This window comes from Lipophrys pholis (assembly GCF_963383615.2).
Source record: "Lipophrys pholis genome assembly, chromosome: 8".
NCBI lineage: Eukaryota > Metazoa > Chordata > Actinopteri > Blenniiformes > Blenniidae > Lipophrys > Lipophrys pholis.
The window spans coordinates 2712899-2726002 of record NC_137630.1 but is presented as its reverse complement, the minus strand read 5'-3'; the positions used below and the strand labels follow the sequence as shown (position 1 = coordinate 2726002).

At 43.9% G+C, this 13104-nt stretch overlaps 1 protein-coding gene across 1 annotated transcript; it reads left to right on the top strand.

The window, feature by feature from the left end:
- Window positions 1–10: 10 nt before the first annotated feature.
- Window positions 11–10106, top strand: tmed4 (transmembrane p24 trafficking protein 4). Its single transcript, XM_080470220.1, has 5 exons — window positions 11–273; window positions 5441–5541; window positions 5616–5741; window positions 9434–9580; window positions 9649–10106. Exons 1-5 carry the CDS (start codon window positions 138–140, stop codon window positions 9796–9798), a joined length of 660 nt encoding a protein of 219 aa, XP_080326346.1. The 5' UTR covers window positions 11–137; the 3' UTR covers window positions 9799–10106.
- Window positions 10107–13104: the final 2998 nt, after the last annotated feature.

The following is a 13104-nucleotide window of genomic DNA, read 5'->3' as shown; positions in this document are numbered from 1 at the left end:
ATCCCCTTCCGGGTTCCGCAACGGACAGAGCGCGTCAGCGGCAGCAGCGTCCACCGCCTCCTCTACCGGCACCCCTATCAGCACCTCCTCCTCCACCGCCTCCTCTGCTGATGTGAACGCCAGTCGGAGGCTCCACAATGCCCTCAGTCCCTGCCGCCGGAGTGCTTCTCTTCCTGACATGGATCTATCCGAACGGCGCTCTGTATTTCCACATCGGGGAGACGGAGAAGAAGTGCTTCATCGAGGAGATCCCGGATGAGACGATGGTGATCGGTGAGCACAGCTAGCTTCTTCCAGCGGCTGACGAGCAGTGAGCTCCCAGCTGCTCCGGAGACCGCGACAGCACGAGCACTGGCTCCAGATACTCAGATTACTGTCCTCAAAGACTCAGATTACCCCCTGAAATACTCGGATTGCTGTTCTCATAGACTCAGATTACCCCCTGAAATACTCGGATTGCTGTTCTCATAGACTCAGATTACTCCCCTCAAAGACTCAGATTACCCCCTGAAATACTCGGATTAATGTCCTCAATGACTCAGATTACTCCCCTCAAAGACTCAGATTACTCCCGTCAGAGACTCGTTACTTTTTCCAAAGGCTCACATTACTCACTAGACTCAGATTACTCCAATCATAAACTCGGATTACTCACCCAAACGGCGAGGGAGAGAAACTCGTCCTACCTGCTGCCTTTGTGTTTATAAAATATTATATTTATAAATATAGTTTATCAAATTTTAAAATACGTTACTCATCATAAAGGCTCAGATTACTCACCCCAATTACTCTGATTACTCACCCCAATTTGCCTTGCATGGTGGCCACTTCCACTGGTGTGCAAATATGTGTGAATGGGATTAACAAAGTAGAGAGCTTTGGGGACTGCTCAAGCAGTGGGAAAGCATTTTACAAGTAAAACCCATTTACCAAAGGCTCAGATTACGCACCTCAAAATATTTAGGTTAGTCCCCTTAAAGTCTTAGATTACTCACTCCAAAGGCTCAGATTTCTCACCCAACAGCTCAGATTACTCGCCTCAAAATACCCAGGTTACTGCCCTAAAAAAGTTTGATTACTAATTCCAAAGGCTCAAAGGACTTTTTTCAAAAACTCAGATTACTAATTCCAACAACTCAGATTACTTCTTTCAAAAACTCAGATTACTTCTTTCAAAGACTCAAATTACTCCCCTCAAGTGCTTAGATCACTTGCCTCAAAGACTGGTGTAACTCCCCTGATTATATTTTGACCCCCCCCCCAAGATTCAGACTATTTCCTTTAAAAGGCTCAGGTTACCGCCCCCTAAAACATAGGGGCCTTTCACGTTGGGATAGTCCGGTACTCTGTTCACTTGGGAGGGAGGGGAGCCGGGAATATTCACCCCTTCATTTGGTTCGGTGGCGTTCACATTATCTTTATAGACTAGATCAAACCGCCTGGAAAATGTGACACATTTACACCACCTGCTGGTTTGGGGGTGCTGTCGCCTGAAACAAACACGGCTCATTGATTGGTATGGACCGAAAGAGGAAGTCCCGCCCATTTAGCCCATGGTGGCTAGGCTAGTTAGCTCTTGGCTAAAGAGTATCCACAAACAACCTCAATATAAAATCTTCAGACCAGATATCCAGTGGCGTTTCTAAATGTAAATACTTGGTGGGGCAAGACTTTATTTCTGGTGGAGTGTCACCACTGAATGCCAAAGTAGAGTGAGTGCAATACACACTGCATGGTGAGAGAGGGGCAAGCTACACTAATGCAATACACACTGCATGGTGAGAGAGGGGCGCGCTACACTAATGCAATACACACTGCATGGTGAGAGAGGCCAGCTACACTAATGTAATACACACTGCATGGTGAGAGAGGGGCCAGCTACACTAATGTAATACACACTGCATGGTGAGAGAGGCCAGCTACACTAATGTAATACACACTGCATGGTGAGAGAGGCGAGCTACACTAATGCAATACACACTGCATGGTGAGAGAGGCGAGCTACACTAATGCACCATCGGTGAGAAAAAAGTTACTTTCACACAAACTGGCGGCGCTGATGATGAAGTGGTGAATTAAAGCCAGATTCATCTCATACGTTTAATATCTTCAGACTTATTGATCCACGTGATCATAAACAGGCGAGCTGCAGTGTTCTAGCTGCAGTGTTCTAGCTGCAGTGTTCTAGACGTTTCCTCAGTGAGCCGTTACTGCTGAATCAGCAGCACCATGTTCATATGTCAAACTTTCATCTTCAAATGATAGAGTGGTGGATAGAACTAATTGATTATCAATTGTGACAAAGTGTGTAACAGTCAGTCTGTCAGAGTAAACACAAAGAAAATAAGCAAAGCAGAAAGATTGAGGTCACTCTCCTCTGACCTCCATCTTCAGATCAAACACTTCTTCTCCACCTCTGCAGACACTGATCTTTCTGCCAATCACTTATTTTTCTTTTATTAGTGATTCCACTACTGTGACACCAAATGAGATCATTTTCCTCACCTCCACCTCCTCCATAACTATTTCCGTATAATTCCTTTTCCTCCTCTTTTCTGTCAGAATTTAGCATCAGATGCCATCGATCAGCTGATTGAGATGCAAAAATATTGACGAGGCACTTTGCATTGACCATTTATGGTAGAAAGTGGGTGGTTGAGGAGGGATATGAGCTGCGCAACCTTCCTGGTGGACTGGGATCTATAAAAGGAAAGTGCGTGCAGATGTGCGTATGCATGGTTTTATTGATCCAAATCTATTTGGGCGCACGCCATTTTCAGCTTTGTGGTGCACGTACGATGATAGATGGATTAGATAGATAGATAGATAGATACTGTAGATACTTTATTCATCCTCATGGGGAAATTCACAGTTTCAGCAGCAACAAAACAATTGGTTTGCACAGGAATAAAGAAAATAAAAGCTTTACATACAATAGGGTCTGGTACCCAAGGGTACCAGGGTCCCCTCTAGTACCCTTGTCCACAGTTTCTGAACTTGTACCTCCTTCGGAGGAGTTAAACATCCTCCAGGCATGAGGGAGGAAAGATTTCCTCAGTCAGTGGAGCAGGACAGTGACAGCGACCCGTCATTGAAGCTGCTCCTTTGCCTGGAGGTGGTGCTGGACAGTGGATGCAGTGGGTTGTCCTGGAAATGGTGCTGGACAGTGGATGCAGTGGGTTGTCCTGGAAATGGTGCTGGACAGTGGATGCAGTGGGTTGTCCATGATTGACAGGAGCCTGTCCAGCGCCCGTCGTTCAGACACAGATGTAAGACTGTCCAGTCCTGTGTCCACCACAGATCCTGCCTTCATCACTATTTTGTCCAGACATGTGGCGTCCCTCTTCTTAATGCCCCCCCCCCCCCCCCAGCACACGGCAGCGTAGAAGAGGAGCTCGCCACTACAAAGCCATCAAACATCTGCAGAAGCGTTTTACAGATGTTGAAGGATGCCAGCCTTCTGAGGAAGTACATCCAGCTCTGTGCTCTCCTGCAAAGGGCATCTGTGTTTGCAGTCCAGTCCAGTCCAGTCTGTCCTCCAACTAAACTCCCAGGTGTTCGTCCCCCTTGATGGTGACAGGCACCAGTCGCCATTTCGATCTCCTGAAGTCCACCACCATTTCTTTGGTCTTGGTGGTGTTGAGGGTCAGGTGGTTGGAGTCACTCCATGTGACAAAGTCCTCAATCACTTTCCTGTCCCCCCCCCTCCCGTCCACTACTACCCCACAATCGCAGTGTCATCGGTGAACTTCTGCACGTGGCAGGACTCCGAGTTGTATTTGAAGTCTGATGTGTAAAGGGTGAACAGGACCGGAGAAAGGACAGTCCCCTGTGGCGCTCCGGTGCTGCTGACCACAGTGTCAGACCCAGTAAATAGTTTGTAGGAGTCCTACACAAAGTTTTATCAATGAGGCCTCTGATTAGTCCCCTCGGACAATGGTTTTAGACAAAAAGTGGTGTTTCAGGTGTCAATCCAGAAAATCTGGGTGTCCAAAACATATTAGGGGTGCAACCAGCGCCGGGGGGTCTGAGGGGCCTCCCCTGAGAATATTTTGAAAAAATAGACCTTAAATGGTGCATTGTAATGCTTTCTGGATGACTGAATACTACATTGTGACATGTAGATTTTGCTTCTTAACAGTAATACATTTCCATCTCTGCCTGGCATTTTGCTGATGCTTCCTATATCCTCTCCTGCTTTGTTTAAATGTTGTCTTTGTTTCTTTTAAGGTAATGGCTTCTTTTCATTGGTGATGGTTTCCACCTGTACCTGTACCTGTACCTGACTCACCTCACTCCAAACTTCACTACATGTACTTGTTTATTCCCCCTGGAGTTTCACATTGCTTCTATCACAGCCTAAACTGAGAGGCTGTAGACTGGACAAGTTTCTATAGGAGGCCTGTAGAGAACAAATAAGATCTAAAAACTAGTAAGAGGAGACATTTTATTCTTCAATAAAAAAAATGAATGATATACAGATATCCAAACAACATTCAAGTCAACATTTTGGAAATGAAAAATGTCTGGATTCTGCAGATATAATTCCACAGCATCTTGGAAATGAAATCCCTCCAAAGGGACTCGCCTGAATGAAAGTCCAATGTGCTGGTCAGATCACTCTATAGAGGAGCGGCAACGCAGCCGTGTCTTGATTCGATTCTGGACAGTAAAATTCCTCTCTGCTCCAGCATTGGAAGGCATCAAAATGAGAGACAGCATTACTGACCAATCAGACGCCTTGAGAAAGGGATAGACCACGTCAATTGACCAATAACGTTGCTCGTTACTGGGCGTAATGCAAAACCGGAGATGTCAGTTGTGTACTTGAGACAATAATTTGCTATATTTTGGCAAAAGAAGATGGAAATAGACCAAATTAGACGCTGAAGAGTAGTGATGGCCATTGTACACATATTTTAGATGCTTTGAGGAACACGGCCACTTTGTTTTGGGGCACCTTTTTCGAAAAGTGATCCAAATGACGGCTGGACGGCTGGCTGCTCAGTGCCTCAAAGACAGTGTCTCCATTGTTATGATCTCTCTCTGTCTCTCTCTGTCTCTGTGGTTGTGATATCTCTTTGTCTCTCTGTGTCTCCCTGTGGTTGTGACCTCTCTCTGTCTCTCTTTGTCTCTCTGTGTCTCTGTGGTTGTGACCTCTCTCTCTGTCTCTGTCTCTCTGTGGTTGTGATCTCTCTTTGTCTCTGTGTGTCTCTCTGTCTCTCTGTGTCTCTGTGTGTCTCTGTGGTTGTGATCTCTCTGTGTCTCTGTGGTTGTGATCTCTCTTTGTCTCTGTGTGTCTCTCTGTCTCTCTGTGTCTCTGTGTGTCTCTGTGGTTGTGATCTCTCTGTGTCTCTGTGGTTGTGATCTCTCTTTGTCTCTCTGTCTCTCTTTGTCTCTCTGTGTCTCTCTGTGTCTCTGTGGTTGTGATGTGTGACAGGGAAGTACCGCACTCAGCTGTGGGACAAACAGACCAGCTCCTTCCTCCCGTCCACTCCTGGTCTCGGAATGCATGTGGAGATTAAGGATCCAGACACCAAGGTAAACTCAGAGGAGACACTCCCTTCAACAAGCCCTCAGATTGAAGAGAAACGTAATCTGAAGTCTTGTTTCAGATCATCCTGTCTCGTCAGTACGGCTCAGACGGACGCTTCACCTTCACCTCGCACACTCCCGGGGAACATCAGATTTGTTTACATTCCAACTCCACCAAAATGGCTCTGTTTGCTGGAGGAAAGCTGGTATGAACACTTTGTGCACTCTGAACCGAATACTACACTGGGATTTAATCTGAGGATCTGACGGCTCTCAAAGCCCGGCATTAACTGTAAACTCACACTCAGCCTGTTTGTTCACTTCAGAAAGTATTGTTGTCATTTACTGAGCTGAAGGGAATTCACGTGTTCACAGAGCAGTTCAGCAAATGTGCCAGCCATAACATTATGACCACTCCCACATGGTGTCGGTCCCTCCTGCGCATTCCGCAACAGAACCTTCACTTCTCACAGACGAGCCAGATCATCCTGATCACTGCAGAGCAGCACCAAACTCAAACTTTTGCGCCATGTTTTGCTTCTAAATGGCACATTTAGAAGCAGATACTGAAAATATTCTACACCAGATGTCACCAACGCAGTGCCCGGGCCACCAGGTCACCCCCAAGGACCACAGGACTCGCCTGCAGGCCTGGTCTATAAATAGCGCAACTCACAAATGAGTTGCGCTATTAAAATAAAATGTATTTTTATTCTGATGCTATTCTTTTTTAATCACACTTGTATTTTTATAGATTTAAAAATAAAGTAAATAAGAATATGTTTCTAATAAGTAAAGTTAAGATGTATGGAGAAACGACGCTGATGATGGTCCTCCACTTCTTCACCTCACCCCCACAGACAGCGGCAATTATTCACTGAACGTTAAACAATCAGGATCTACACAACAACTGAATGACACTGAAGCCACACGGCTCACACTCATGGTTCTAAAAACCCTGAACTCCCACATATAGCTCCCAAATAAAGAATATTGCAGTGGAGGATGTACGACTCGTAACACGGAGAGGGTGGTGGTCTGTTCGGGGTGAGTCAGATGCTTCTGGGTTGGAAAGGAGCTGCTGCCGCCGCCGCCGGTCTGCCCCTCCTCACTTATGTAGGGTTTGTTGTAAAGGGAAAAGATTGGACTGAGTGGTGCGGTGATAAAACCTTTGGAGAAAGCCTTTTCATCTACGATGCCACCACAGTGTTCTGATCCTTACCTGTTGTGTGGGAGACGGAGGTTCGAGTCTTCCTCGGTGCATTCATTGATGCAGATATCTTTAGTTAATTTTAAAGTCGCAGTTTTGTTTATTCTTTTTGTTCTAGATCCGCTCTTCCCCAGTAGTTTTACATAGCACAGAGGTTAAAATCAATATTGAAATTGATCTTCATTTTTATGTCCTGAGGGTTCTGTGGCTCCTCGAGGGTCTGTTCAGTGGGAAACGGGTCCAAACGGCTCCCAGTGGTTAGTGGCTGCCGACCCCTGGGCGAGTGAACATTGTTTTCTATGAAATGTTGATTTTGTTGTTTTGGCTGAGATGAATAGAAATAAAGTGTTGAATATTGATATCCGTTTCCTACATCGTTAAGTCATTGTTGATAAAGTGAGCAGAGTTGTTCTTTCAGAGGAGTGTGTCAAACTGATAGACCTTTGTAGGACTCAGTACCTATGATGCAGCTCTCAGGTTCAAAGAGGTTGGTGACCCCTGTCCGACACAGTAAAAGATGCCAACTGTGGGGTTATAATGTTATGGCTGATATACAGGTGAAATAATTATTATTTAGTATGTATTGAGATTGGCGTGCTAATTTGTCCACAGTGAATGCACATCAAGCTGGACCAGACAGGTCTTTCAGGTTCACTCATGACTGAAGCAGTCTGACAAGCATGAAGACACATGTCAACAGTTTCTGTAAACAGTTCAAACAGAGTGTTTTTAAGGTGGAGCTCTTTTCTTAGGTGAGGTGAGTGCACCAGCTCCAGGAGCTGTAACTTCCAATGAGAAAAAAACAACTATCCACAAACACAAAAACCACTTGCTTCATTCATAAACACAAATCTCTTTTACATGAGCGACCAAACCCAAACATTTTCAGATATACAGAATGAGAAGTGGCTCTATTCAGAGGCCTACGTGAAGCAGGAGTTTCTCTTGTAGCTTCACCAATCAAGCCAGGCCTTTCTGTACCACGATGCTGGTTCACTTCTTACTGAGGTGAATCTCCACAGTAACTAAAGGCCCCTGCATACTCCCTTTTGAACCCATAAGAACAAGAAGAAAATTCGGCAGTGACGTCCGCCAGCAGCGGGGAAAAAAAGCTTTTTCGGCAGGACTGTTCATACTCCGATAAGAAGCTGCCGAACTCGCAGGCCACGCCCCCTCACAGCAGGCCACGCCCCCTCGCAGCAGGCACAAGTCTGTGAAGCGGTGTTTAAACTTTTCAACTGCAGTTTATTTCTGGCCTCCAGAGCTTTCAGAAATACATTTCTCTAAACTTTTTCAGTTATAAAAAAGTTTTTGTCCGAGCGCGATGTTAGTCCAGTTTTAACTCCAGGAGCTGACAGCTGTTCGTGATGCGTTCAGGTGCATCACGTCAGCCTACACTCCGACATTTTAACGAGCTGCGGCGCTCGTACAGTAGCGCTGTTACAAGCTAAATATGATTAAAATATTATCGATAGTCATGAGCGAACTAGAACACGCATGCACAGCACACGGCAGTGCAGAAGTTTCAGCAGTGCGGCTCCTACAGAGTTCGGCAGGATGGTTGGCACAGCCCAAACTAATTTGTTCGGCCAGAAGGAGCTGGCCGAAGGAAATGACGTCATTTTGTTCGACAGGACCTGCACTGCCGAACTTTCGTCTTGTTCTTATGGAGTATGAAGAGGCCTTTATGGTGAAAGGCTAACCTGCTTCGGAGCAGGTTATGTTCTGGATAAGATCAGGTTATGTTCTGGATAAGATCACAGTGAATGTATCGGCTCCGCCTCCTGACCAATCAGATTTCCAGGGAAATGACCTGCCCATTCTTTGAAGACCCTGATTAGTACACAGATTGTGAGAGGAGCATTCAGAGTTTAGAGATGGATTCCATCTTTTTGACATCATAGAATAAAGATTTATTACTGAGCGCCTTAAAATGTGTTTTCGTACTTGTTCCCAAGTCTGCTTGGTTGCAACTGAAATGTTGAAGTTAATAATAATGGTCACACCTGACATAACTGCAGACACATGAATCTATGGACTATTCGTGCCGTCACGGTGAGGAATTATTCTTTCCACACGAAACGCGCTCACCCAGGAGGGTGAGCCTCAAAATAACTCCATGGAAAATATAAACTAAAGGAAGGGCGTGAAGAAGCTCTGCCTGAAACATCTCTGCCGTCATAAAGTGAGAGAGTGATCAGAGTGCTTTCCGTCTTTAATGTCCCATGAATTTATATAGTATAAGCTCACAAAATGACGCATAACAGATCAGCTACTTTCTGCCAACATTCCTTCCTGCCTTTCTCTGCGGCGACAGTGTTGCTTTGGATGAATTCCTCTTCTTTCTTTTTTTTTTATTTTGACTACACCTCTTCTACATAAGTTGCTCGGCAGGGTTTGCGATTAGTCAGACGCTGCAAACTCCTCCCCTTATATGTGAACGCGGACTGATCCTGATTGGAAACACCCAAGCTGAATTACCTATAGTCAAAGTACCACTTATCAAGGATTGTCAATCCAGATCAGGGAAATATATCCCAGATATGTCAAGCCCACTTCGTAGTACAGGCCTGTGCTGTGCCACCATAACGTAAAAGCTGTTGGATCATCATGAACCTGCTGATTGATTGATTGGCTGGTTGAACTTATAGAGTGGGCGGTGACTTTAAATGCCCCTCTGTGTTCCAGAGAGTGCACCTGGACATTCAGGTAGGAGAACACACCAACAACTACCCTGAGATTGCAGCAAAGGACAAACTGAGCGAGCTGCAGCTGCGAGTGCGTCAGCTGCTGGATCAGGTGGAGCAGATTCAGAAGGAGCAGAACTACCAGAGGGTTCGTAAAGCACAACAAACCAACACAAGCAGAGCGTGAGGGATTAAAGTGCCTCTTCCCTTCCACAGTATCGTGAGGAGCGTTTCCGCATGACGAGCGAGAGCACCAACCAGCGCGTCCTATGGTGGTCCATTGCACAGACCCTCATCCTCATCATCACCGGCATCTGGCAGATGAAGCACTTGAAGAGTTTCTTTGAGGCCAAGAAGCTGGTGTGAATAACGGCGATTCAGGAGTCCACAGACTTGACTCAGCAGAAATGTTACGACCAGACAGACACAGTCACCCATCCTGTGTGATGTTGGTTTTTTGGTTTTTGGTTTTTGTTTTTTTTAACTTTTTTTAGGTTTTCCATCCAGACCAATGCTCAAGATTCTAGTGGTGTCTCTGGTTGTATTTTTGTGTTTGGTTTTTAACTTTTTCAACACTGGACTTTTCCCTTTTCTATCTTGAAGTGTAAAAAGAAGCAGCTTTTTTGTGATTATCCGGAAGAATGAAAAGTAAAGAAATAGTAAAATCCCACTAATTTGTTGTTGTCAGTGTTTGCTTTGTTTTTTCACTTTGAGCCACGACTGTTTGGACTCATGCAAATATATTCTGGAGACATTTAATACGCAGCATTTCTAAACCGCCCAGAAATGCCCAGTGAACGTTTTGTGTTTGAGGTTTTTGAGCATCTGTACCTGGAAGAGCTCACTAATGATTAACTTTGTGTTAAATAAAGAATTGTGAGTACGTGCTTGAAAGTGAGGAGGATTATTCTGCTTTATTTCAGCCTGCTGCCTAATGTATCTCTGTAATTCCATTTTAAAAGATTCTGTTTTGCATCAAACATCAACTTGGCATTCAGGGAGCTTTTTATGTTTGTTTTTTTTAGTTTTTTTTTACAACAGTGTAACGGCATCATCTATAGCAGGAGGATGAGTTTTTAACCATATTTTATCATTTTAATTAATCTGCATTACACCTGTAAAACATTCAAATGGTCTTAATTTGCTATGTTCCAGTTTTACCCTCCCAGTTATTTTCATCAGGATTAATTTTGTGAAATATAAAAGGAATCATCCTGACGCCCAGATCGCTCCTGCTCAAGATCCACGGCACGCTGCTGTTGTACAGTTTCAGGTTGTTGGAGGGAAAAGTGAGCCCAACTCCTTTCAGATTAGAGTTCTGTGGGTGGGGGCACAGTGGACCTCCACCCCCCATCTGGAGAACAGGGGCACATGCTTAACCTTGAAAATGACCTAAAGTGGTTTAAACACATTTAGATTTTTTATTATTTTAGATGTTTTTCGCTCTTGATCCCATCTGCCCTCATTAATCTGGATTCCGCTCACAACATAGCACTGAAACAGCCCTTCTAGAAGTCACCAACGACATCCTCCTCTCCACCGACTCTGGCCTCTACATCCTCATCACGCTCTACCTCACTGCAGCCTTCGCTCCATCCTCCTCTCCCGCCTGGAATCACCCCTCTATCACCGGTACCGCTCGCTGCTGGCTCAGGTCGTATCTCTCAGAGAGACATCAATTCATAAACATCAATAACTGCACCTCCTCCGTCACTCCTCTGCTGCAAGGCGTCCCCCAGGGTTTGGTGCGTGGCCCCCTCCTGTTCATCCTCTACATCAGGGGTATTCAATTCCGGGCCTCGAGAGCCAGTGTCCTGCAGGGTTCAGGTCTTTCACAGGTGCATCGTACCTGAATGTAACAAGGGGCTTGTCACTACTTTTTTACAAGCTTGATTATCGCCTCAACATCAGATTAAGGCAGGGGTCTCAAACTCACCCGGGGGCCGCTGGAGGCAGAGTCTGGGTGAGGCTGGGCCTCATCAGGGATTCCACTAAAAAAGTACAAAAAATCCTCAAACATCATTATTAACAGTTTTGATGATTTCTTCTGAACATGAAGTTTCCTGAACATGAATGGAACATTGAATGAAGGTCATGGTTTCTCTTGCCTACATATCTTACCTTCTTATCACATATCTGAGCCACAATTGGTTTGAGAGAAGAAGCAGTTGAGACCCTCAGAATGTCTAGAACAGGGTCAGCAACCCGCTCTGGCGACAACTCTCAATACTGATATTTGTGGAAGTCTACTTTCATTTTCATTTCCAAATTTATTTCGAGCTACACAACACACAACACAGGCATAAAAGCCAGAAAAAAATACAATAAAAGAAAAAATAATAATCAACACTCTAGCTTGAAAAGGAGTGGGAAGAAGACAAGCTTATTAACTCCCACCCCTGTTCATAAACTTAAATAATCAGGTTATATTCCCCCCCCCCCCCCCCCCCCCAGGTTATATCCCCCTTCTGTGCGTGCAAAAAGCATTTGTATTCTTGCAGGTAGCACATTTTTGTTAACTTTAAACAGAAGTTGGGCAGTAGAGAATTCAACTAAATCATGCAATTTTTTACATTTTAGACTGCAAAAATAATATCTTAGTGTGATCACAATATCCTACTTTGTGTAGAATTCTTACAGCCCGTTTTTGGAGTATAACAAGGGGGTGTAATGAACTTTTATAGTTATTGCCCCAAACTTCTACACAATAATTTAGATATGGCAAAACTAAGGAACCATATAATAGAAATAATGCATTGTAATTTAAGAAAAACTTGGCTTTATTAATGATTGAGATGTTTTTGGAGACTTTACCTTGTATGTGACTTATGTGTGGTTTCCAGCTTAATTTACTGTCAATGGTGACTCCTAAGAATTTAATTTCTGATACTGTATCTAAAACTACACCGTCTATAATTACTGGGTCTGCTTTTTCATTATAATTCCCCAAAAACATTAATTTTGTTTTGTTTAAGTTGAGGGACAATTTGTTAATGTCCATCCATGTTTTTAATTTGCTTGTAGTTCACAGTTTAGATTAGTTACTAAATTACTATAATTGTCATTAGAATAGAAAATGTTTGTGTCGTCTGCGAAAATGACCAATTTTAATAATTTTGACACATTAAAAATGTCATTAATGTATAAATTGAACAACTTTGGGCCGAAGACAGATCCCTGTGGGACCCCACAACCAATGTCCAAATATCCTGATGTAAATTCCCCCATCTTCACATCCTGTTGTCTCCCAGTTAAATAGCTTTGAATCCAACTCAAAGCCACTCCCCTTATGCCATATCTGTCTAATTCTTTTAATAATATAGAATGATTAAGTGTATCAAATGCTTTATTCAAGTCAATAAATACTCCAGCTGCATGTTTCTTTCCCTCTAAGCTATTGGTAATCTCTTCTATTGCATCGACGATGGCCATTGAAGTTGACCTTGCTGCTCCAAACCCAAACTGACCTTCATTAATTAGTTCATGCTTCTCTATGAAATTGTCCATTCTACTGTTATAAAGTTTGTCTAAGATTTTAGAAAACTGGGGGAGCAGAGAGACAGGTCTGTAGTTAGTAAAGATGTGTTTGTTCCCATTTTTATGTATTGGCATAACTTTTGCAATTTAAATTTTATTCAATTCAATTCAATTCAATTCAAAATACTTTATTTA

Excerpts from the sequence above, each read along its gene's own strand:
- tmed4 (XM_080470220.1), top strand. The coding sequence starts at position 138 with ATGCCCTCAGTCCCTGCCGCCGGAGTGCTTCTCTTCCTGACATGGATC. Across the intron at positions 274-5,440 it reads GGATGAGACGATGGTGATCG|GGAAGTACCGCACTCAGCTG; the intron begins GTGAGCACAGCT and ends GATGTGTGACAG. Across the intron at positions 9,581-9,648 it reads AGGAGCAGAACTACCAGAGG|TATCGTGAGGAGCGTTTCCG; the intron begins GTTCGTAAAGCA and ends TCCCTTCCACAG.